The sequence below is a fragment of the Trichosurus vulpecula genome, chromosome 3, assembly GCF_011100635.1.
Source record: "Trichosurus vulpecula isolate mTriVul1 chromosome 3, mTriVul1.pri, whole genome shotgun sequence".
In the NCBI taxonomy this organism is placed as follows: Eukaryota; Metazoa; Chordata; class Mammalia; order Diprotodontia; family Phalangeridae; genus Trichosurus; species Trichosurus vulpecula.
In genome coordinates this window covers 431,589,195-431,613,908 of record NC_050575.1, presented here as the reverse complement: position 1 = coordinate 431,613,908, position 24,714 = coordinate 431,589,195, and the positions used below count along the sequence as shown (strand labels likewise).

The 24,714-nt window shown below is 44.3% G+C and overlaps 1 protein-coding gene across 1 annotated transcript; it reads left to right on the top strand.

Annotated features, from left to right (window-relative positions):
- The first annotated feature begins 2,488 nt into the window (after nt 1-2,488).
- On the top strand, nt 2,489-20,735 carry CLEC4F (C-type lectin domain family 4 member F). The gene is made up of 6 exons (XM_036752806.1): nt 2,489-2,642; nt 8,152-8,256; nt 10,047-11,255; nt 11,615-11,766; nt 12,709-12,827; nt 20,106-20,735. Exons 1-6 carry the CDS (start codon nt 2,549-2,551, stop codon nt 20,353-20,355), a joined length of 1,929 nt encoding a protein of 642 aa, XP_036608701.1. The 5' UTR covers nt 2,489-2,548; the 3' UTR covers nt 20,356-20,735.
- Nucleotides 20,736-24,714: the final 3,979 nt, after the last annotated feature.

Below are 24,714 nucleotides of genomic sequence, written 5' to 3'. Positions count from 1 at the left end.
TTTCAGAGCTTGCAAGCAGGGTCATCTAGTCCAACTGCTTTATTTTATAGAGGCTGACCAAGTCATCACTAGAGAGTTGGAGGGGCCCCTAAAAGTCCTTCTGGTCATCTGGTCTCATCCCCTCTATTAACAGAAGATGAAAATCAAACAGAGATATGTAAGTGACTATGACTATATTAAGTTGGCAAAGGCACAATGCAAATTTGAGTTCTCTGATTCTCCCACCACACTGTTACCCAGAAAGGGGAAGGCCAAATCGAGTTTCATACTGAAGGCTCCTAATTCCAAATCTGACATTCTGCTACGGCTAAGTTACCTCTTCCTATTGTTCTTCTTCGTCACCTATGCCCCTGGTATTTTCCTTATGCCCCTGAGCCAGTGCTGTCCTCAGTCAACAAGCATTTAAGTACTTACTATATGCCAGGCACTGTCCCCAGATCTTTCTGGGGAATACAAAGAAGAGTGAAAACTGTCTGCCCTCAAGAAGCTCACACTCTAATGGGGAAGGTGGGGGGAGAGAACAACATGCAGATAACTGTACATACAAGATATCCAGGGTGTTCCAAGCTTAAAACTGCATTGAGATTTTTGGGACACCATATATATAAAAGAGTAGATGGAAAATAATCCCAGAGGGAAGAATCTAGTAGTTACAGGGACTCAGAGAGACTTCCTGCAGAGGATGAGATTAGAGCTGAGTCTTGAAGGAAGCCAGGGAAGATGAGGAGAAAGAGTATTCCAGGCACGGGGAACATCCAGGGTCAAATCTGATGTAGAAGGGATGACCAGAAGGCTGGTGGACATGGACGAAAGGTATTCGGAGGGGACTGGGAAAGTAAGAAGGGCCTGGCTTGTGAAGGGCTTTCAAAACACAAAAGATAATTCTGTACTTGACCCTGGAGGGAACACCTGGAGTTTATTGATTGACCTGGTCAGACCCATGCTTTCAGAAGGTCACTTTGGCAGCTGAGTGGACAAAGCATCTGAGGGGAGATCTGGGGGAGAGCTGCAGAGGTAGCTAGAACACCTAGAGGGCTTTACAACAGTGCAGGTGTGAGATGATGAGGCTTACCCCGGGATGGTGGCTCTGTGATCAGAAATAAGGGGGCACACATAAAAGATTTTGGATAGAGTACAAATAGTACATTTGGATAGTAATTCACATATTGTCTCCATTAGAATGTGAGTTCCTTGAGAGCAGGGGCTGTATTCAGACTTTCTTTGGATCCCCAACTCTTAACACAGTGCCTGGCACATAATAGGTACTTAATGAATGTTTACTGACTGGGCAACAGACACACAGAAAAGACAAGACTTGGCAATAACCTGGAAATTTAAGGTGCATAGGAGTGGTTGCAAGTCTGGGTAAGAGGCTTGCAGTGCTCATGAAAGTCATAAGGAAGTTAGGAAGAGGGGAGGATTTGGGCATGTTGAGTATGAGATGTTATGGGACACCCAGTTGGAAATGTCCAAGAAGCAGTTGGTTCATCAGACTTTGAGCTGGAAGGAACCTTAGGGTTGGGCTAATCCAATCCTGGGGGAGCTAGGTAATACAGTGGATAGAGTACCAGGCTGGAGTCAGGAAGACCTGAATTCTAATCCAACCTCAGACATTTACTAGCTGTGTGACTCCCGGCAAATCACTTCATCCCATTTGCCTGACTTTCCTCATCCATAAAATGAGTTGAAGGAAATGACAAACCACTCCAGTGTCTCTGGCAAGAAAACCCCAAATGGGGTCACGAAGACTGAGACGTAACTGAACAGCAGCAACAACCCAAGCCTGTCCTTTCTTAAACGAGGGTACCGAGGCCCAGAATTGGATGGTTCTTGCCTAAAGTGATGTAAGCATTAAGCGGCAAAGCCAGAATTCGATCCCAGTTCTTAGAAAACCAGCACTCTTCCCACTACACCAAAACGCTCCATCTTGGGCCTGGCAGGCCCACCCTCACCACTCCTTGGTGTCTCCTTGGCTCTGTTGCTGTGTGTCCTGAGACATGATCACATAGAAGTTCTTCCCTGGTTCCTCCTCACTGGAGACTTCAAGCCAAAGCTACTTGTCAGATTGTTATAAATACAGGGATTCTTGTTCAGGTACGAGTCCAACTAGTGGGTGGCTGAGGTCTCCTCAAGCTCTGAGATTTTTTATGAAACCTGATTCAGCCTCAGGTGGTCTCAGGGTACTTGGCCCGAGGAGGATTGAGGTCAGGGGTCAGTGTATAGCTCTACTTGGGCTGTCAACCAATGGCTAGGATTAGGGGGACAGACTCCTTGAGTTAGACCCTAAGCAGAGTTTTGAGGCAAGAGAGGAACGGTTCTGTTGAGCCCCCCCAAGTTTGGAGGTGAGCCCCACCCAATGGCTGCTGACCACAGTTCTGCTGAGTCAAAAAGACTGTGGGCTTAGGGGTAAGTTGGGACGGGGACCAGGTCATCAGCCTATAAAAGCAATGGACTTAAGTCAGTTTTACTTCTCATTATTCTTTCTGGACAAAAATCTCTTGAACAGACTAACCAGAGACAGGCATTGGGTCTGGCTCATAGGCCAGAGATGGGGGACCAGCCCATGGTGGAGGAAAGAGAGCCAGCCAGCCTAAGCGCTCACTTCAGTGCAACTCACCAACACGTCATGCTGAAGCCTCAAGGTGAGCCCCCTGTAGCCCCCTCCCTCTGCTTCCCTTCCTTTGGGATCCTCTCCTGGACTTATCTCACCATTCCTGGCCCTGGGCCCTGGGCAGTCCAGGCAGGGACAGGGGATGAGTAGGTCAGATGGGGTGCTTACTATGTGCCAGGCACAATGCCAAGCACTGGGAATACACTTGGGATACAGATTCTATCCTTAAAGAGCTTACATTCTGATGGAGAAGACAATGCCTAAAAAAGATCTTAAAGGTGAGGAGGAGGTTCCCTCATTGGGAGGCATTTTAGCAAGTTCTAGTGCCTGAGGAACAGAGTCAGGAGAGGAATGAGGGCTGGCTAGCCTGGCTATTTCCTCAGGGAAACTTACCAATGAGGGGAGGGAGGCCCTCACTTGGGGGTGGGAGAGACAGGGGAAAGAGATCTTCCAGGGTGAGAAGGTAGCTAAGGCATGAGGGCAAAGGTCTGGAGAGTGGAATTTTAATTTGTTTTTTACTCAGAGGCAGGGTAACTTAGTGGCTAGGGTGAGGGATTGAGAGTCTAGAAGACTCAGATGCCACCACCAACACTTGCTAACTAGTAAATCTTTTCATCTCTCTGAGACTCAGTTCCCTCACCTGTAAAAAGAGGAAGTTGGCTCCCATTGTCTCTTTCAGCTCTAAATCTGTGCTCCTATGAATTGTCACTAAGCCCAAGACTGGCAAACCCATGCCTGACTTTTATAACATCACATAGAGCACATCTTATACAACACCTTGAATAACATCTTTCCCAGAGAGTTGAGATCAGGGGTCTTAGCTTGTCCTGGATCTCATGGACAATCTCGTGTGATCCCTTTTCAGAAGTTTAAGGGACTCTTGTTCAGAAAATAATATTTTGAAATTCATAAAATATGTAAGATTATAAAGGGAAAGGGAACAAACATTTATTAAGGCCCTACTATATGCCAACCTCCATGTTAAGTGCTTTATAAATACTGTCTCATTTGCTCTTCACAACAGCCCTGTGAGGTAAAGGGAACAAATTTAGCACTCATTATCTCCATTTTAAAATTGGGGAAACTGAAGCAGGGAGAGATTAAGTAACTTAACCAGGCTTACACAGCTAATAAGTATCTTTGGCCAGATTTGAACTCAGTTCTTCTTGTCTCCAGGGCCAGTGCTTTAGCCACTAAACCATCTAGCTGCCTCTCTCAGGAAACAAACAAACTGATTCTAGGTAAAACAGAGAATAATCCTCCTGAGGACAAGGGGCTAGACCAAGTGATTTCTTGAGGTTTCTTTTAGCTCTGGTTTTCTACACTGAAACTGGCCCTGGTCTTTTTATATACCCTGCCCCCTAAACGCAACCCCAGCCCCATTTTCCTTCTCAGTCTAAGACAAGCATCAGCGGCAGTCAACATTACACATAGATACTCTAGTCCCTGATCCATACTCAGGCTTTCAGAAAGCTCCCAAATCTGTCCTGCCCAGGCCTTTGTTTCTTTGCATCCCTGGGGAGTCTGTTTTATGGGATCACAGACTTTGAGCTAGAAAGGTCCTTGAAATCTATGTAGTGATCAGTGGTCTGGGAACTGCTTCTCTAATCCTTAGATAACGGCATTTCAGTATAGTTAGGCTTGCCAAGTCGCTGGTATTGGTGGTGCCGCATCCCTGCAATTTGAAAAATCCACATAAAATGTTTTGTGCCTCCCTTTGTACCGGAGAAGGAGTCTAAATTAGTATGGTATTAAAAGATGAAATGTCTTGATATTATCCAATACTATGCATATATTTATGCATTTCTGAGTTTCCAAACTTTTTCTATGTTGTCTTCAGGCTTTGTGTATTGTCTGTGGCTTCCACAACTCCCCACCAAATTCCCATTTAATTTTTTTATGCCGACCTGAAGTATACGAAACCATAATGGGGAAAGTAGTGATGTGGAAGGGAAAACTGTCATGTATTTTGTTTTCTGCATTTACAAACATTCTTCTGATAAGGGGCTCATCCATGGGCTTCACCAGACTGACTACCAAGGGAGTCCAAGACATGCACAAAAAATGGTTAAGAACCTGATTTAGTTCGAATCCAGCGAGGGAACGGAGACCCACAGAGGTGAAGTAATTTGTCAAGTCATACAGTTAATAAGGGGAAGGGCTGGTATTCCAACCTACGGCCCCTGACTCCAGAGACAAGGCTCTTCCCACATACCAGGCTGTCTCCTAATTCATGTTCAGGAGAACACACACAGACACACACAGATACACACTGACACACAGAGACACACACAGAGACACACACATAGATGCACACACACTCACACACAGACACACAGAGACACACATACAGACACACAGAGACACTGACACACAGAGACACACACACAGATGCACACAGACACACATAGATGCACATACACAGACAGAGAGACACTGACACACAGAGACACACACAGATGCACACAGACACACACAAAGACTCACAGACAGACACACACACACAGACACCCCTCCCTAATCCCTTCCCCAGCCCAACCTTTTCCCCCCTTGTCTCAATAGTGACCTCCCTGAATTCAGGGGTTGTCTTTGCTTTCCTTTGTTTCCTCAGTACTTAGCTCTGTGCCCAATGCATAGAAGGCACTTAATAAATGCTTGTAGACTGATGGGCACACAGCCTGTGCTTGTTCACTGACTGTCATTCTCGATCTCTGAGAAAGCCTCTCCGCCTCTTGGGTTCCCAGTCTCCCTCCACTCCACCCTCTTTCATGTCCTCCTTTTCTCTCAAGCACAATGGGGAGTGGGAGGAGGAAGGAGAGGTCTCTGGGTCTTTGCTTTCTATTCCTTCTCTTCTCCCCTGGTTGCTTCATTTCCCATGCTACCCACCAAAGACATTCAGTCCCTCCTCGTTGGAGTCACACTCTTCCACGTGGGTCCTCTTTGCCTACACAGGACATCCCAAAATAGAAAAGAGCAATGACTGATGAGTCGAAAGACTTGAGGTCAAATCTTGGCTTTGCCACTTTTCCTATCTATGTGACTTTGGGTGAGTCTGTTCATTTTGAATTTCAGTTCCCTTTTCTGTAAAAGAAATGGACTGAACTCAACTTACTTTGTGTCAGAGACCCTTTTGGCAAGCTGGTAAAGCCAGGGAATTCCTTCTCAGAATCTTTTTCTCTACATTCATAATTAAAAGAAATGCCACACTCGAGTTAGAGTTTGGTGAAAATGAAGAGACATTTTTCCCATTCAAGCTCACGGATCCCCCATGGATCCCAAATTTAAAAACCCTGGACTAAGTGATCTCTGAGGTCTTTGTCTCCTCCCCAACTCCTATCCTCACACTGGGGGCCTTCCACATACATAATAATACTGCCTCACACCCCCCAGTCTCCCCATTCTCATTTCTCATGACTCCTCCTCCGCCCCACCTCAGCTACATACAGAGAGGGTCAGAGGCAGCTAGGTAGTACAGTGGATAGACTGTTAAGACTTGGAGTCAAGAAGGCCTGAGTTCAAATCCAACCTCAGGCACTTACTGGCTGTGTGACCCTGGACAAATCTCTTAAGCCTTTTGTGCCTCAGGTCTCCTATGTGTAAAGTGGGGATAATAATAGCACCTATCCTTCAGGGTTTTTATGAGGACAAAATAAGATAATATTTATAAAGTGTTTTACAAACCTTAAGGGGCTATTTAAATAATATATTATAATATTAATATATTGTATATGTATATATATATATTAATATACTGTATAATATGATAATTATTGTGCTTACTGCCATGCTCTTGATTTTACCATCACCTGTCAATATACTACTCTATAAGGTAGAGGAAACTGCTCTCTCCTGATCCTCCTCTCACCTATCTGGCCACTCCTTCTCAGTCTCCTTTGCTGAGCTTTCATCCAGTTCACACTCAGTAGCTGTGAGCATCCCACAGGATTCTGTCCCAAGTGATCAATCGCTTCTCCCTTGATATTACTACACTCAGTCATCTCATCAGCTCCCATGAATTCAATTATCATCTTTATGTTAATGATTTTCACATCTGCTTAGCCAACCCTAACCTCCCTGTTGACCTTCAGTCTCTCACCTCCAACTGCCTTTCAGATGTCTTGAACGAGATGTCCTGTGGACAACAACTCAACATGACCAAAACTGAACTCATTATCCTTCCACCCAAACCATCCCCTTTTCCCAACTTCCCTATTATTATCAAGGGCATGGCCATTCCCCCACTTCCTCAGGCTTACAATCTAGGTATTATCATGAACTCTTCCTCAGTTTTGTCATGTGGAAAATGGGGATAACAATAGCTGTCTCTTACCCTCCACTTCCAATCATTTGTAAGTCTTGTTGCATCTACCCTTGCAATATCTCTTGAATATGCCTCCTTTTCTCCTCTGGCACTGCCCCACCCTGGTAGAGACCCTCATCACCTCATGCCTGGATAACTTCAATGACCTGTTGGTGGGTCTGCTTGCCACTAGTCTCTCTCTGCTCTAGTCCATTTTGCATTCAGCCACCAAAGTGCTTTTCCTAAAGCTCAGGTCTATCCATATCAATCCCCTACTCAACAAACTCTGGGGGCTCCCTATTGCCTCCAGGACCAAATACAAAATCCTCTGGTTAGGATTCAAAGCCTTTCTTAATCCTCACCAATCCCCCACATCCTTACAAAGGTCTTACCCTTTATTCCTCTTTAGGTCCTCTGTGAACCAGTGACACTGGCCTCTTGGCTATTCCTCAGCTTCATCTCCTGACTCTGTGCATTCTCTCTGGCTGCCCCCGTGCTCAGAATGCTCTCCCTGCTCATCTCTGCCTCCCAGCTTCTCTGGCTTCTTACAAGTCCCAGCTAAAGTCCCACTTTCTACAAGAAACCTTTTCCAATCCCCATTAATCTCATAGCCTTTCCTCTGCTGATTATGTCTTAATTATCCTGTCCATAGCTTGCTTGTACATGTTTGTATGTTGTCTTTCCCACTGGGATTCTGAGCTTTACTGGCTTTAGCCTCTTTTATATTCCCAGTATTTAGCACATTGCTTGGCACACAATAGGTCCTCAATAAATGTTTCTTGATTGATCCTTACAACTCTAAATGTATGATGCGTTTTTCTTTTAAATTTTATAAACGAGAAGCAGTGTGGTGTAGTAACTAATGTATTAGCCTTGGAGCCAAGGAGGTCTCCATTCGCTTTCTGACTCCAACACAAACTTGCTGGGTGACTGGGCAAACTATTTATTGAGCCTCTCCAAACCTCAGTTCCTTCATCTATAAAATCAGTGATGACCTATAGTGTTTCCTTGACAGAGCTGTTATGAGTATCAAATTCCAGGGCTGACCATCAGAGGAATACTTCACAGTTGGGGCTTGTATCTTTTTCAAGAATGATTTACTTTCCTACAACCTCAATGGAGAAGGAAGCAGGGAAGGTGATCTTATCTCCATTTCAGAGGTGAAGAAATTAAGGACTGGGGAACTGTCCAAGGTCATAGAACAAATGCTTTTCTAAGACACTGCACTCTCTTTCTCCAGGTTGGTACTCCAAGACCAAGGAAACCTCAGTCCTCAGGACATCAAGGGTGTTTTCAGTTATCCTTGTCTGTCTGATCATAGTGCTGGTGGCTACGATTGTTGTGTGTAAGTTTCCAGGAGCTTTGGACTTTCGGCCCTGCTGACCCTCCCTTAGCCATCTAGGTGGCACAGTGCCAGGCCTGGAGTCAGGAAAACTCATCTTCCTGAGTTCAAACCTGGCCTCAGATATTTACTAGCTATGTGACCCTGGGCAAGTCACTAGACTTTCTTTGCCTCAGTTTCCTCATCTGTAAAATGAGCAGGAGAAGGAAATGGCAAACCAGTCCAGTATCTTTGACAAGAAAAACCCCAAATGGAGTCATCGAGTTGTCCATAACTGAAATGACTGGACAGAAACAATGACCCCCCCTTTCCCTCTCTCCTGTGAACATCCTACCCCCTTCTCAGATTTGGTCTTGTCTAGGCTCCTCCCAGCCTGAGAGAACCCTTCCTCCTTACCTCCCCTTCTACCTTCACGAAGAGCGACAAGTCGAGCTCTGAAGGATCTATGCTTCCCAAGGGGAACCACCTGTAGCCTCAACACAAATGCTTTCCCCATTTCCCCTAAGGCTTGGAGTATCCCAGGGCACTCAGTACTTGGGTTGATGCCTAATTTCAAATACTAACTCACACACTTACTAGTTGTGTGGTCTTAGTCAGGTGCCCTAACTTCTCTGTGCCTTGGTTTCCTCATATGTGAAGTGGGGATAATAATAGCACCTCCTTCGCAGTATTGTTGTGAAGTTCAAATGAAATAATACATGGAAAGTGCTGTGTAAATGTTAACTCTTTCTAATGGAAGAAATCTTTCTTGCTCTCCCCTCTCTAATCCTTGTTAGGGTTAGAACAGCTGCTTCTCCCTACCCTACAATTCTTAGAACAGCCAGAATAATAGCCTAAGAATATGGTTTTGCAGAATATGTGGAATTTTACAGATTTGCAGAAATAGTGGTCCTTGAAGAGTCTCACACCATAGGGGATCCATGGCAAAAGGATGAGTGAAAATGACACCCAGTAGCCATTCTCTAAACCAGATAAGTGGCTATGCCAATAAGGATAGAAAGGAGGCAGTCAGCAGCCCTGAATTCCCTGTTCCTCCATACCCTTACATAAAAATAATGGAATTCACTGAACCTCTGTGCCTCAGTTTCTTCCTCTGTAAAAAGAGAAGGTTGGATTCAATGGCTTCTAAGGTCTCTTCCAGCTCTATGTCTATAATCATGAGCCTTCAAAGATGATCTGTCCTAACCCTCTGCCTTTGCCAATATTAACACTGACCCAAATAGCCAGAGCTGAAAGGGACCAGGCAAAGGAGCAGAGAAAATATCTTCCTTTCCTTTTTCTTCTTCCTCCCTTACTAGAGTTAGGTTATTGGATGTAGGTGACCATAATATTAGCCTAATGACCCAGGGAAAAGAAGGGACTGTGACAAGACTATAGAGGCTGAACTATCTGCTAAGTAGCCCTAAGCCAACCCAAATGCCCAGGGTCATTCACCTACCTGACCTGGGCACCTATTCATCACCATAGTACATTTCCAACCCCAGGATTTATGAAGCTATTTTTGAGTCAGTCCTGAAGTTGAATATGCTGCCACAAGGTGGCAGTGGTGGCTCCTTAGCCAGGGCCAAGTGCATCAGACTAGACTCTTGCCAGGTTGTCCAACACACACACACACACACACACACACACACACACACACACACACACACACGCACACGCACATGTACACGCCTGCGCGCGCGCACACACCAACAGAGTTGGTGGGGGGGAGGTACAGGGTTCAGATCTCTCAGATAATCCTAATTCTTTCTAGATAGGCCCCTTAGCTAACCTTATAATCTTGTCCTATCCAGATTTCCAACTATTCAGTCCAATTTCCAAGCTTGGTTCTAAGAATATTAGCGCTTTGAATGCTCAATTCCCGATGTTTAAAAATGACCTGGAAAATGCAAGTGTCTTAAATCCCCAGACCCTTGTTTCAAGATGCAGTTTGCACAATGCCAGTATTGAGATCCAGATGTTAAAAGAAGCCCTGAAAAGCACCAGCACTCAAACACGGGTAACATACGAAAGCTTGATGAGCATCAGTACTCAGATCCAGATGTTAAGAAAAGAGACAGAGAAAGTCAGTGCCTTAAATTCACAGACTCAAAGGCTAGATGGTCATTTGGGAAATGCAACTGCTGAGATCCAGATGATGAAAACAAGTCTAAAGAATATTGATACCTTAAAATCCCAGTCCCAGAAGCTAAACCATGATCTAGAAAAGGTCAGTGGAGAGATAAAGACTTTAAAGAGAGATCTAGAAAATGCAAGTGCTTTATATTCCCTGACTCAGATGTTACAGAGTGGTCTAGAACTTTCCAATGCTGAGATCCAGATATTAAAAACTAATTTGAAAGGAAACAGCACCTTAATTTCCCAGGTCCAAATGTTACAAGGCAATTTGGAAAAAAACCACGCTGAGTTGCAAAGACTGAAAAAGATTTTGGAAAATGCTAATGCTCTTCATGCCCAAGACCAGAAGTTAAGAAACAATTTGGAAAACACCAAAGCTGAGATACAGGTGTTAAGAGAACATTTGGAAAAGACCAATGCTGAGGTCCAGATCTTAAAAATGGGTCTAGGAAATGCCAATATTCAGGCACAGGTAGCAAATAGCAGCCTAAATAGTGTCAGTGTTCAGATCCAGATGTTAAAAGGAGATTTGGGATCTATCGATACCTTGAAATCAGAGGTCCAGCAACTGAAAAGTCATTTGGAAAGAGCTAACAAAGAGATCCAGATGCTGAAAGAAAGTCTGAAGAATACCGATGCCTTAACATCTCAGACCCAGACATTAACCAAAGAATTGGCAAAAGCCGATGATGAGATCCAGAGATTAAAGTCAGCTTTACAAAGAGCAAGCCAGATTCCAGGCTTAAGAAGTGACTTGAATAAAGCCAATGAAGAGATACAGAAGGTAAAGCAAAGATTGGCTGTTGTCAACGCTCTAAATGATGAAATCCAAAAGTTTAAAAGCCAGCTGGAGACAGTCACCCAACAACAACAAATGGTGAAAGGTAAGTAAGCCAAGGGAAGGCAGTTCAGAAGGGGCTCGGAGCAAAGTCTTACCAAGTCAGAGTGAGAAGAGAAGAGAAAATCTCTAGAGACAGTCCTTTGCCTACTATATGTGCCCCAGGAGGCCCTCACTGACCGGAGAAAGGGGTGGGCTTTACAGAGGACTATGTCAGGCTGAGAAGGCAATAGATGGGTATATGATCCAAGGCGAGGAGGGCCCAGATGTTGAGAGAAATTCCAGGATGAAACAACGGGAGAGGTTTGGAAGTCAAGAATCTAGGAAGGATGGAAAGATCACCTCCTTGGCATTCACCCTCAGAAACCCTGCATTTGTTCTATTCCCTCCTCTCTCCTACCATAGAGCACCTTCTTCAGCTCATCATCCAAGGCTGGCGCTTCTACAAGGGGAAGGCATACTACTTTTCAATCACCAAGAAGTCTTGGGATGAGGCTGAAGAGTTCTGTGTGTCCCACGACTCTCACCTGGCCTCAGTGACCTCAGAAGAAGAACAGGTCAGTGCCCTGAAACGCGATCTAAGTTTGCTCAACTCTAAAAGTTCATAATTTTACTGGATTATTTCTAAGACCCCTGTGAGCCCTCACATCTTCTGCTCTAAGGTCCTTTCTCTCTCTGACATTCTGTGATTCCTTGAAAAGACTTCATTCCTAGAAGTGAGAGAATAGGAGGGATGGGGGATGGAGACAAAGGACAAATGTATCCTGGGACAGTCAAGTTCTCCAAGAGGAATTGATTCACCCTGAAATAGCAAATGCTGGACCCTTTAAGAGGGTACTCTGAACTCTGGCTTAGGACAAAACCAGACAAGGGCTGGTAAGAGAAGGAGCTGAGTGTCCAGTGGGTAAGGAAATGGGACCCTCTGTTTCTTAGGTCTAGGGTATCAAGAGGGACATACCAGTCATCTTTTTCCCCAGTCTTTAGGCCTTTCAGTCAGGGAATAGGAAATCACACATATACGTATACATATACATAGCCGTGCAGACCCAGCCACAGATACACCCTCTCATATTCCTTCACAGACATAGGTATACAAGTGCTTCAACCTACCCTCCCACTCCCTACACACACACACACACACACACACACACACACACACACACACACAAACATTTTATTCCTACAAAAAGCATTTATCATGCTCTAGAGACCATGTTATGTGCCGGAGATACAAAAATAAACCAGTCCCTCCTCAATGAATTTATATTTTATGGAGGGAAATAAATATATACAATTCTCTCCCCGCCCTCTCTTTCTCTCTCTCCCCCCCCCCCCCCCGCCTCCCTACCTCCCCGCCCCTCTCTCTCTCCCTCTCTCTCTCTCTCTCTCTCTCTCTCTCTCTCTCTCTCTCTCTCTCTCTCTCTCGGAGTAAATACAGAATAATTATGTTGGGTGTGAGGTTAGTCATTACAGTCTTAAACTTTAATTCCTCCCTGTAGGAGTTTCTGGGAAAGGCAACAAATGGAGTTTATCACTGGATAGGCCTGACAGATAAAGGAACTGAAGGCGTCTGGCGCTGGGTAGATGGGACTCCTTTTAACAGTGTCAAGAGTAAAGGGTGAGTACAAGGTGTCTGCACAGCCGCATGGAGACCATCATGTGTGTGTTTGTTCTAGGTAGACCAAGGCCAGATAATTCATGAGGGGGGATCCATGACACTTGTGTGTGTGTGCACATGTGAGCACTTGTGTATATGTATCTCTAAGTAGTAAAGGAGGTTAGGACAAGGTTTAATTTCTGGAGTTCAGAGAAAGTCTAGGAACCTTCCTGCTTGGTCTCACTCCATCTGAGCAACTGGCTGTCACTGAGATCTTACTAGGACCATATGATCTGGACACGGACTCTGGATATCTGGGTTCAAGTTGTTCCAGTGGTGTGACTTTCAACACATCAATTTATGTCTCTGAGTGTGTTTATTCATCCATAAGATAGTGCGATGGGGGAGGAGCAACAACCTCTCAGTGATGGGGGGCATCAGGAGAGCCCTGTGTAATAGGAGGGCAGAGTTTATAATCTCAAAGAGGATCATAAACATGTCTGAAAGGTTCGGAACCGCCGGATATAAGAAACTCTCAAAGTAGAAGGCAGAAGAATCAAAACATATATTTAGGCTCCACAGTAACCAACCCATGAACCAGCAACCCCATTTCGATATATTGATCAAAAGCTTCCAGGCCCAATAAGTACGCCTTGAAAGAGTAACCAGGAGGCTACAGAGAAGCATGATTGCATAAAGCAAAATCATGCTTCCCCCTCTATGGTAAAAAGATTACCCACTGGCCTGAAGTCTTTGTTCAGCTTCCTCCCGTAGGTCAGCTCTGCTACTGGCAGCTCCTGCTTCGGCTGTGGCTATAGCTATAGCAGCCTCTGGCTCCAACAGGAGCTGCTTTTAACCATCCGGCTTTTGCGGGGGTGTAAGGTACGCTGGGGAAAGCACAGGTTCTTTCAATCTGCTTAAGCAAGGTGAAGGGGTTGACCGGGAAAGCACAGGTTCTTTCCATCAGCTTAAGCAAGGGAAGCAAGGTGAAGGGGCCGACAAGCTTACTCCAGTCCAACATACAAACAGTATTCAGTTCAGGGGAAAAAGCCAAACTAGTCAAGGCCACTTGTTGACTAAGTGCTAAGGAGCCCATTTTTGGTTGCCAATACACTCCACCCCTTGTTATAGGATACATAATCTAATCAGCCATGTATCCTAGAACATACATTGTGATCCAATTACAAAGGAAACTAAAACATATCATTCATTATAAAGCAAAACATATCATTTGGTGACATTCCTAAATATTGGTTTACGATTCAAATGTGATCCACCCCTAGGTCCCAGCAAGATAATCTCTTCAATCAATCATCCCAAAAATAATTATTAATAATTCAAATGTCCACCCCTAGATCCTTGTATCCATTACATAGGATCAATAATATCATAACAATAAAACAACACAGCAAGGATAACACAAAATAAGTAAACAGAACACTCTCATCATTCCCACCCCCCTTGAACGATTGGGGCTCAAAATCTTGGGGTAAGGGGTGAAGGTCTCATTTTCCATAGCTTCTTCTTGCTGAAATTGGATGTAGAGATGGCCCTGTCCCCAAAAAGTCCCATTCCAGAGGTCAGTTCTTTAACAAGCTGGCAGGAATTCCAAGAATGCTATGTGCTTAGGCAGTCACCAGAAAGTGCAGGGTGCTTAAGCCTAAAGGAAACAAAACTAGCAACAACGTTAGCCAAAACAAAGGACAAAAAGAGTAGACAAGTATGGACTATTATTCTTCAAATAAAATCATCTCAAGTTTGGTTAAGATTTCAGTTATGCAAAGATCCAACATCAGAGCCAAACTCAGGTGGGAAATGTTTCTTTTCAAGAGGAACATAATGAGGAAGCCAAGAGGATCCCACCCTAGATAGAGACTAAGATTGTCCTCTCAGCCTTTCCCCAGATGTACAAGGAAACACAATGGGAAAATTAAACTAAGAGGATCCCATCCTAGATAGAGACTAGGATTGTCCTCCCAGCCTTTCCCCAGATGTACAAGTTTTCATCCGTTAATCACACAAGGTCACCTTCAGTCTGAGTGGCTTGTGGGCTTGCAGGAGCAGTTCTTATTTCCCTATTTCTCGTGTTATCAAGTCCTCTATACATTCTGTATAATTCATTGGTTGGAATTCCATCTATCATTTCAAAACCTACCCCTGCTCTCAATAGAGCAGTAAACATTTCTTTCCTTGGTACTCTCCTTTGGCGCCAAGTTTGCTGGTTATTCACCCTTCTCTCTCGAGGAGATCTATCCCTTCCCCAGTCACCTAAGTCATGTAACTGTAAAATCTTATTTATCACTGTTGTAAGACGGCTCCCTACTTCTCCAAGTAATAAATTCAAAATTAGTTGTTTATAAGCAGGGGGAGCTGTCCTAATTATTAAATTCCTATGAGGCAGTCCCATTGGATCATTGTAATATTTGTCTGCAGTTCCTATCATAATGGCAGTCTTCATTACCTCCTCCTTTAGTCTCATGATACAATCTCTAAGTGAATACCAGGGTCTGTGCTCAGTGGGCCACATAGAATCAGTAGCATATCTCTTATTGCATCCCACAGCGGCTAATGCCAACAGAGTAGTCCTGCTATCACCATCTCCTTGCTGATGATGTTCCCTAAAAGCTTGTTGAACTAGAGGATCATGGCTGATACCTATGAATCTCATACAGTCTGTCCTATCTACTGATATTCCACTGGCACCTTGATCACTGAGTCTTACCATCCAAGATATCAATGGTTCTCCTATTCTTTGGCTGAATCTACTCAAAATATCTGTGACCTCTTGCGGTGAGAAATCTTCCTGAATTTCCCTTGTAAATGAATCTTCACCTCGGGTTTCTGTCTTCCTCCTTTGTATGGGTCGAGCCCTTGTCTGATCATTTAACCATCTCCTATTCTCTGTGTGAGGCACATCCTGAACCCCAGTAGTGTTTTGTGCCTCAGCCCCTAACATTGTCTCATTCTCCCCCCACTCACTTCCTCTGCCACCATGGCTAGGACGAAGCAGGCAGTCAGGCTCTTTCTGGGCTGGGTTGAAATGCACTCTGGGCTTTTTTGGTCTCCTGTTGCTCTTAGCCACATTAATAGAAAAGTTCTCATTTGAGTCAGTTTGGTCTCCTGCTATCTGAGATTCCCCTTCTTCCTGTGGGGTAGGAGTGCCCCCATGTCTTTCACTTAATCTCAATCTTTCATATACTAGCCGGTAGGCTGATAACACTATCCAGCTTTGCCTAGATAGTGATGCCCCTGACTGAATCCCAACTTCTCGTAAACACTTTTCCAAATCCCTAGGATCTCCTCTCCGTAGCCTTGGTTCCCAGTTTTCACAGGGTCCAGCTTTTTTAGCCAATTCTTTTGCTAGGGAGGAATAAAATGGATCCTCCCATCCTGGGATATTCATCTCTTCCTCTGGAATTGTTCTGCTTCTAAATAGAGATCTTATACCTAGCGATCCCATCCTCGTCGCCAAATGTAATAGGAGGGCAGAGTTTATAATCTCAAAGAGGATCATAAACATGTCTGAAAGGTTCGGAACCGCCGGATATAAGAAACTCTCAAAGTAGAAGGCAGAAGAATCAAAACATATATTTAGGCTCCACAGTAACCAACCCATGAACCAGCAACCCCATTTCGATATATTGATCAAAAGCTTCCAGGCCCAATAAGTACGCCTTGAAAGAGTAACCAGGAGGCTACAGAGAAGCATGATTGCATAAAGCAAAATCATGCTTCCCCCTCTATGGTAAAAAGATTACCCACTGGCCTGAAGTCTTTGTTCAGCTTCCTCCCGTAGGTCAGCTCTGCTACTGGCAGCTCCTGCTTCGGCTGTGGCTATAGCTATAGCAGCCTCTGGCTCCAACAGGAGCTGCTTTTAACCATCCGGCTTTTGCGGGGGTGTAAGGTACGCTGGGGAAAGCACAGGTTCTTTCAATCTGCTTAAGCAAGGTGAAGGGGTTGACCGGGAAAGCACAGGTTCTTTCCATCAGCTTAAGCAAGGGAAGCAAGGTGAAGGGGCCGACAAGCTTACTCCAGTCCAACATACAAACAGTATTCAGTTCAGGGGAAAAAGCCAAACTAGTCAAGGCCACTTGTTGACTAAGTGCTAAGGAGCCCATTTTTGGTTGCCAATACACCCTGTTAATCTTTCAGATTTAGATACTTCCTGTGAAACTAAGCCTGTATGTTGACCTTTCTGGTCAGCTCTATGTCCAAGCCATAGCTTGAAGATGTGGCTTAGAGACATGGCTCCAGCAGTAGTAATATCCAGCCCTCTCAGTAAAGAGTAAAAGGAGAAACAATTTCCATTCTCACTGTCTCTTCTTCCCTTTTGAATGTGTGGCTTGGGATTCCTTGGGACTTTGGCATCTTTTCTTGTAGGAGTAGGAAGGATTTCCCTCTCCTTGGCAGTAATTATGGTAGCTATATGCCTATGGTAGGGAGGATATAAACTTGCTCAGGTGAGTCTGAGACCAGATTTTCAGTCCTTGCTTTTCTGCTTTGAATTTCTTTCCCTGAACAAAAAAGACTGCACGGCAATTCTGAGATGGAGGTTTCTAGTATTGGCAAAATCTTATGACCCCATGCAGTCAGGAGTTCCCGGTGCTGATGAGCATTAACCAGTGTTTCTTGGAGGAGATGATCATCCCCTGTCAGAGGAGCCATATCCTGCCTAAAGACTTGAGATCCAGCCTCAGAATCACTTAGGCAAACACATGTCCTCACTGCCATGGAAGAGCAGCCACCATAGTTGCTACTAAGGAGGAGAGGAAAGAAATCCTTCCCCTTCCCCACCAGGAAACTCAAGGAAGAGCTGCCAGAGTCCCAAGCCCTGAATTCAAAAGAGAGGAAGGGAGGGCAAGAGTAGAAAAGATTTCTCTTTTTTAAGTTTACCAAGTGGGCAGCTCTTCCTGCTTGGGCACCAACCCTCTTTGACACAACTCCCACCTGCCTTCCTTTCCCCCCCAGGGAGTGATAAAGAGATTGGAGTTTCCTATAGTGATGTGCCAAGCACCCACAGGGCTCAACCCCTTGGAGCCAGAGTATAGCCTCTGCTCCATGGGAAGCATCCCAGTTCAGCAGATTCAAAAAGTCCTCTTATTACCCCCATTACATCTCTACTTCCACATCACTAGGTTAATGAGAAAAGGGCATTTTGTAGACCTTCAGGTGTTACAAAAATGTGAGTGATACTATCACTCAGTCACGTTTATTAAGAATCTACTATGTGGCAGCCACTGTGTTAAGTACCAGTGTATGGGACAGAATTTTAAAATAATAGGAGAGACATCTTTAAGAGAAACAAAGTAAATTTATTCTACAAACCTTGCAAGACTTGGGCACACCTCCATAAGGGAGAAGGCAAGGTAAAAGGGAACCTGCCTTAATTTATACTCTTAATGAAAAAGATTCCCACCCACCTCTATCCCTTCTCACCATTGGCTGGGGTGGGTGGGCTTACAGTCTAGGCACGAAAACTACACAGAGGACCAAGATTGATCCTGTTCGTCCAGGTTTTTCCCTATCAGAACTCAACTGCCAGGGTGGCATCTGAAAGTCTAGGAGGAGAAATGGGATGGGGGAAGGAGAGACCCTTCCCAGAGCAGAGAACAAATAGCTCACAGGAAGTTCATTATCTTCTAACATCTGAGAGAGATGGGGAAGGGCATGCCTTCCCAAAATTACAAGGCCAAATCCCAAAACTTCTCCATTAGACATACCCTGTGAAGTCTTCACAATTATCCACCCCATACACCAGGGAGATGAAGAAAGCCAAAGGTAGTCCCTGCGCTCAAAGTAGTAGAGGCAACATGCAAACAGCTATGTACAAACAAGCTAAAGACATGATAAATTGGAGATGATTAACAGAAAGAGGGCACTAAAATTAAGGAATACTAGGAAAGGCTTCTTGCTGAAGGAAGTCAGGGTAGCGAAGAGGTGGAGATGAGGAGGAAAGCCTTTCAGGCATGGGAGATTGCTACTGAAAATGCTTACAGTTGAGAGTTGCAATGTCTTGCTTGAGGATCAGCAAGGATCACAAAGTGAGGGCTGGGGGGAGGGAAGGAAAGCAGCTATAAAATGTAAGAAAATTGGGGAGGTAGGTTACAATGGTCTTTGAATGCAAACAGATGATTTTATATTTGATCCTGTGGCTAGGAAGCCACAGGAGTTTACTCAATGGGAAGGGAGTATGAGGGGTGATATGAGTGGAGAGTGGAGTGGGGAGAGATTTGTGGCTGGAATATCAACCAGAAAGCTATTTCACTAATTCAGACACTAGGCAATGAGGGACGGAACAAGTGTAGGGCAGTGTCAAAGGAGAGAAGAGAAGTTGTCTGAAAGATGTGTGAGGGTAGAAAATGGTGGTACCTGACAACAGTTAGGATGTGGGGGTGGAAAGAGGGTGAGGAGTATAGAATGTCACCATGGTTGGGAACCTGAATAACTGGGAGGATAGTATTGCTCTCATCAGTAATAGGGAAGTTACGAAGAAAAGAGAATTTTGGTGAAGGATGAATATAGTTTTGGATGTGTCAAATTTAAGATGTCTATGGTATATCCAATTGAAGATGTCCAATAGGAAATTGAATGTGGGAGGTCAGAAGAGAAATTAGAGCAGTATAAGGAGATCTGCAAATCATCTGCATAGAGATAATTTAATCCAAGGAAGCTGATGAGAAAACCACCTGAAATAGTATGAGAAGAGGAGAGAAGGGAAAGGGAGGAGGAGTGGAGGAGGAGGGGAGGAGGAGGGAAAGAGGAGGAGAGGAGAAGGAGAGGAGGAGGGGAGGAGGAGGGAAAGAGGAGGGGAAGATCAGGGTCTTCTCCATCCATCCATCCATCAATCAGTAAGCATTTATTGAATGATGATTTCATACCAGTCTCCACTGGAAGTGCAAAAATCAAAACAAAAGTCCTTACCCTAATGGAGCTTACATTCAAACATGGTAAATAATATGCCCACATGTAAGTATGTATAAAACAGATTCAAAATAGATATGAGTTACTTTGGTGGGTGGGGAGGCACTAACAGCCAGAGAGAGCAGAAAAACTGTTTATTAAGTGCCTTCCATATGTACCCCCAAAGAGTAACACAGCAGTTTCTCATAGGTAAGGCATTCATTCCCTCATTCATGATAGGGTCATCATCCTATACTCTCATCCATCTTTCTCCCTCCCCACCACAATCCAGGGCCCACTAAGAAACATCAATCAGATGGCTCAATTTCCTTTCAATTCAGTTACAAGTAACCCCAATTCTTCCACTTCTTCTTGATAAACAAAGATTTTTCTTCCCAGATTTTGGAACAAGAAACAACCAGACAACTGGAACCATGGTAATGGGATACAAGAAGACTGTGTCCACTCCATGGAAAAGTGGAATGACATGATATGTCAAAGGCCTTACCCCTGGATCTGCAAGAAGGTGCTCCATTCAACCAAGGGCTTCGATTTCTTTCCCACCCCCTCCCCAACAAAGGAGGAATCAGACTTTCACTTCTTCTACAAGAATTTCAATTCTTTTTTCAAAAACCTAGGATATACCTAAATTCTAAGGATGTTGACCTTGGAATATTTATGACCTCAGTTTGAAACCTGCCTCAGATGTTTTCTGTAACCCTGATCAAGACATTTAATTACTCTGTACCTCAGTGTCTCCATCTGTTAAATGAGAGAGTGGGACTTGATGACTTCTCTCTAACTCTATGTTCATGACCTTAGATCAAATCAAGCCTATCGACTTTGTGACCACCACAGCTCACATAGCTCTCTCCCTTTTCCAAGCTCCAACTGGTGTACACTGGCTTTTACCTGGTTTTTTTTGACACTTTTAGAATATTTTACCATCATTTTTTGTTTCATACATGCCTATTTTATCCCTCAACTAAACTATGAGCCCTGGCAAGGCTAGGCTCAAGTCTAAGACCATGTCTGAGATTCTAGAGTCTGTCCTTCCAATGTACAGTGTCTTGTATACATAGATACGCGATAAATATTTCCTAATCCATTGAACAATTTAGAATATTCCCACAAGGAAACTCACTTCCTCTCTCCACCTTCTACTTGGTATACCCTCAGCCCTTGGAATTCTCATTATCCCACTTATTACTGTATCTACATTAAGATTTGGCCTTGATCATAAGAAGCCCCATGCCCTGACCCCTGGATAGATGGTTGGTCTGGAAAGCATGGTCAGTTTCACAAGATTATATCCCTGTGAGAGGTACAACCATTCCCAGAAAATCATCTCAATGACTCTGGTCTTGTCTCCTAGCATCCCTAGAAAATGATTCACTCTCAAGTTGATTTGATTGGTTTGGGCTATTCTTATGGATTGGAGACAACGCCTTGGCCTAGGGTAGATGGATTTGCCCAAATCAGTAACCAAGTAGTGAGACAGTCCCAGGAAGATACCAAAGGCAACCACAGAGAGACAGTGGCCAGGTGTCTCAATCATATGGTCAATGTGGCTGTGTGGAAGCATGTACTCCACTGTCTTCCCTGTACCCCTTCCCCCAGATATGCTGTTAGTATTGCTTGGCTTCTCTATTGACTGACTAGCAGTTAGGCCTACCTGGCACAGGCACCTAAGACCACCAAGTAAATGAGACTCTAGTGATCCACTCTCTACTTACATATTGGAGAGAAGCTGCCTTCTTCCTTCTCCAGTGTGGGCTTAACCATTCCCCCCCCTCCTCCTTCCTGCCTCACTTCCCCAATACACACACACACACACACACACACACACACACACACACACATACATACACACACACACACACACACACACACACACACTATTCCAAACTGTTGAGATCACAAAGAACAGGTTAGTCAAGATGCTGGACATAGAACTCAGGATATGACATGAGCCGAGCACTGGATTTGCAGTCTGAAGTCTTGAGTCCATGTCTCAGCCAGTTAGGTGCTGCATGACCTTAAACAAATCACCTAACCTCTAACATCAAATGAGAAAGTTGAACTAAATGATCTCTAAAGTCCACCTTGATTCTAATGTTCCATAATACCACACCCTTAATTCAGTCAACAAGCATTTATTAAGCACTTATTGTTATTTTTTATCTTATTATGATTATTAATTTCCTCCAAATTCAATTTGGTGGATGATAACTATCCAAATCACAGCCCAATGACTTGAGCCCCCACCCAAGGTGTTACTGTACATAACAAAGACACACAGATCTAATAGCATGCCTATTGGGCATGATACAATATAGAAAAATAAAAAGGAAAGAATTAAGAAGTAAAACATTCTTGACATCCACATGTAAACCCTCTACACCTCCAGTAAATTTACAGTCTAATTTCCTGTCATTTCCTCTACATCTTTGGTCAATAGTGGGAGGTCATATTCAATTTGCAATTCACTGTCCAAGTGGGAGACACTGAGATTGTGGTACAATTAACTTCTAGGTGTCTGTCACTGAGTCCCTTGGGACAGGCTGAAGAATGGCTGAAAGCCCTTATCTCTGCCCTACAAGTCATTGTAACATTCCAAATAGATGCTGGATACCACAACAGCCATCCCACACAATCATCTTTGATTATCTGTCGCAAACGTAATTCTTGTCTTACCACATCTTTCATTCAGCACCCCCACGGCCCCTGAAATTCCACCTTATAAAATTTCCACTTTCTAGACGGGATGGGGAAACCTGTGGCTCTGAGGCCACATGTGGCTCTCTAGGTCCTCGAGTGCATCAAAGGGCTGCACTTGAGGACCTAGAGGGCTACCTGTGGCTTTGGGCTGCAAGTTCCCCACCCCTATTCTAGAGGCTCCTTGCCAATCAGAGCTGTCCTGGTGACATCACTAGGCTGTGGGTTCATGCACAGCCCAAGCATTGTGGAAAATGGGGTCCTCTGGAGATGTCCCTTATACCCAGGAAACACAAATTTCTTATCCACCCTGGCACCTGCCCGTCTTTTTACATGAACAGGTGACCTTGAGTAGATTGGACTCAGTGGCTGGTGAGGTGCCCCTTAACTATCAGATTCTGGGATTGAAAGATTCTGTAAAAGTCATGTCCCTTATTTGGGTATCAGTTTCCACCGTGTTTAAAATTAGGAGAGTAGAGTCAGTGAACTCTAAGAACCCTTTCAGCTGTGATGTTCTAGGATTTCTCCCTCATTCCCAATCATTTAATGTTAGACTATAAAAGGACCTTAGAGATCATATAGTCCAAATGTTTCATTTTTAAAAGTAGGAACTGAGGCCTAAAGAGGAGAAGGTCACCCAGCTAGCAAAGGACAAAGCCAAGATTTGACCTGACTCCTCTCACTTGAAATTCAGCACTCTTTTCTAGTTCTTGATCCCACCTTTTTATATTGGATAAGGGCACTCCACTCCCCAGCCTTCCCCATCCCAACCTGCGTGGGCAAACACCTTAGGGTCAGCCACTTTTTGCCGCAGCACCCTACCAATCTCCTTCATATACATATGGTGAGAGGCGACTTCACGATCAAGGGGAAAAGACCCATCTTTTTCAAAACTCATGGAGAGCCTCTGTATCCCTAGACCCTCTAGCTTTTCTTCCCATCCCCTAGGCTTTATGCATGAAAAACAAATGACTAGAGAATTCTCCATTGGGGTTTAGTTCACTCATCTGTACCAACTGTCAGGTCCAAAAACATTTTGTCTGGGCCTGATTTAAGGCCTTTTATGATATGAGCCATACTCTTTATCTTATCTTTGTCCTACTGTAGACATTAGCCCACTGGATGAAGCGATCAGTGCTTAGGCTCGAATCATGGCATGACAGAAATGATTGTGAGTTATAAAGAGAGATTTATTCCAAGGTCACTCAGGAACTGGTGGAGATCAGCTATCCCCCACCCCAGCTAATGAATACAACTACTGAAGGCTCTGATACAGGGAGCTCCTTCAGCCTTGTATCTCACTCCAGACCTTAGCTTGCTAATTCTGAGATCCATAGAAGAGGGCTTTATTATGGGATTTCAAGGCGGCTGACTGGCTATCACGCCTTTGGTGAATGAACGTTGTCCCTTCACAAGCTCATAAGCTCATAGATTTAGAGCTGGAAGGGACTAGTGCAATCCTCTCATTTTACAGATGCGGAAACTGAGGACCAAGATGTCAAGGACATTACAACAGCCTTCTGGCTGGTCTCCCTGTTTTGAGTCTCTTCTCACTTCAGTCCATCCTCCACTGAGCTGTCAAATTGATTCTCCTAGAGCACGGGTCTGACTGTATCACCTCTTCCACTTGTACAACCAGCTCTGGGTGCTCCCTATTCCTTCCTGAATCAAATATAAATATAAATATAAAATATAAAAATAAATATAAAATCCTCCACTTGATTTTTAAAGCCCTTCATCACTTGTTCCCTTTCCAGTCTTCTTACACCTTACTCCCTTTCACATACTCTGCCATCCATTGGCCTCCTCAAACACACACAAGACACTCATCTCTGGACTCTGGCTGCATATTTTCATTGGCTTTCCATCATGCCTGGGATTCTCTCCCTTCCCATCTCCATCTCCTGACTTCCCTGGCTTCATTCAAACCCTACCTCCTACAAGAAGCCTCCCCTGGTCCCCCTTGATACTAGTCCTCCCTCCATGGGTCTCTCTCATTTTTCCTGAATATGTCTTGTTCCTATGTAGTTCTTTCAGATTGTGTCTCCCATTAGAATGCGAGCTCTTTAAAAGAAGAGAGTGTTTTTGGTCTTTCTTTGTATCTCCAGGGCTTAGCAAAGTACCTGGCACATAGTAGGTGCTTAATAAATACTTGCTGCTTGCTTATTGTGACTTGAACAAGAGTGCATAGCTAGTTTACTTCCCTTTAACAAAATTTTCCTCTATAATTATGAGCTGTTAGCTCATTAGTGGATAGTCATTCTCAGGATACTATGAGGTGCTGTACATT

Coding starts and splice junctions, on each gene's coding strand:
- CLEC4F (XM_036752806.1), top strand. CDS start 2,549: ATGGGGGACCAGCCCATGGTGGAGGAAAGAGAGCCAGCCAGCCTAAGC. Junction 8,257..10,046: donor GGTGGCTACGATTGTTGTGT/GTAAGTTTCCAG, acceptor TGTCCTATCCAG/ATTTCCAACTATTCAGTCCA. Junction 11,767..12,708: donor TGACCTCAGAAGAAGAACAG/GTCAGTGCCCTG, acceptor TCCTCCCTGTAG/GAGTTTCTGGGAAAGGCAAC.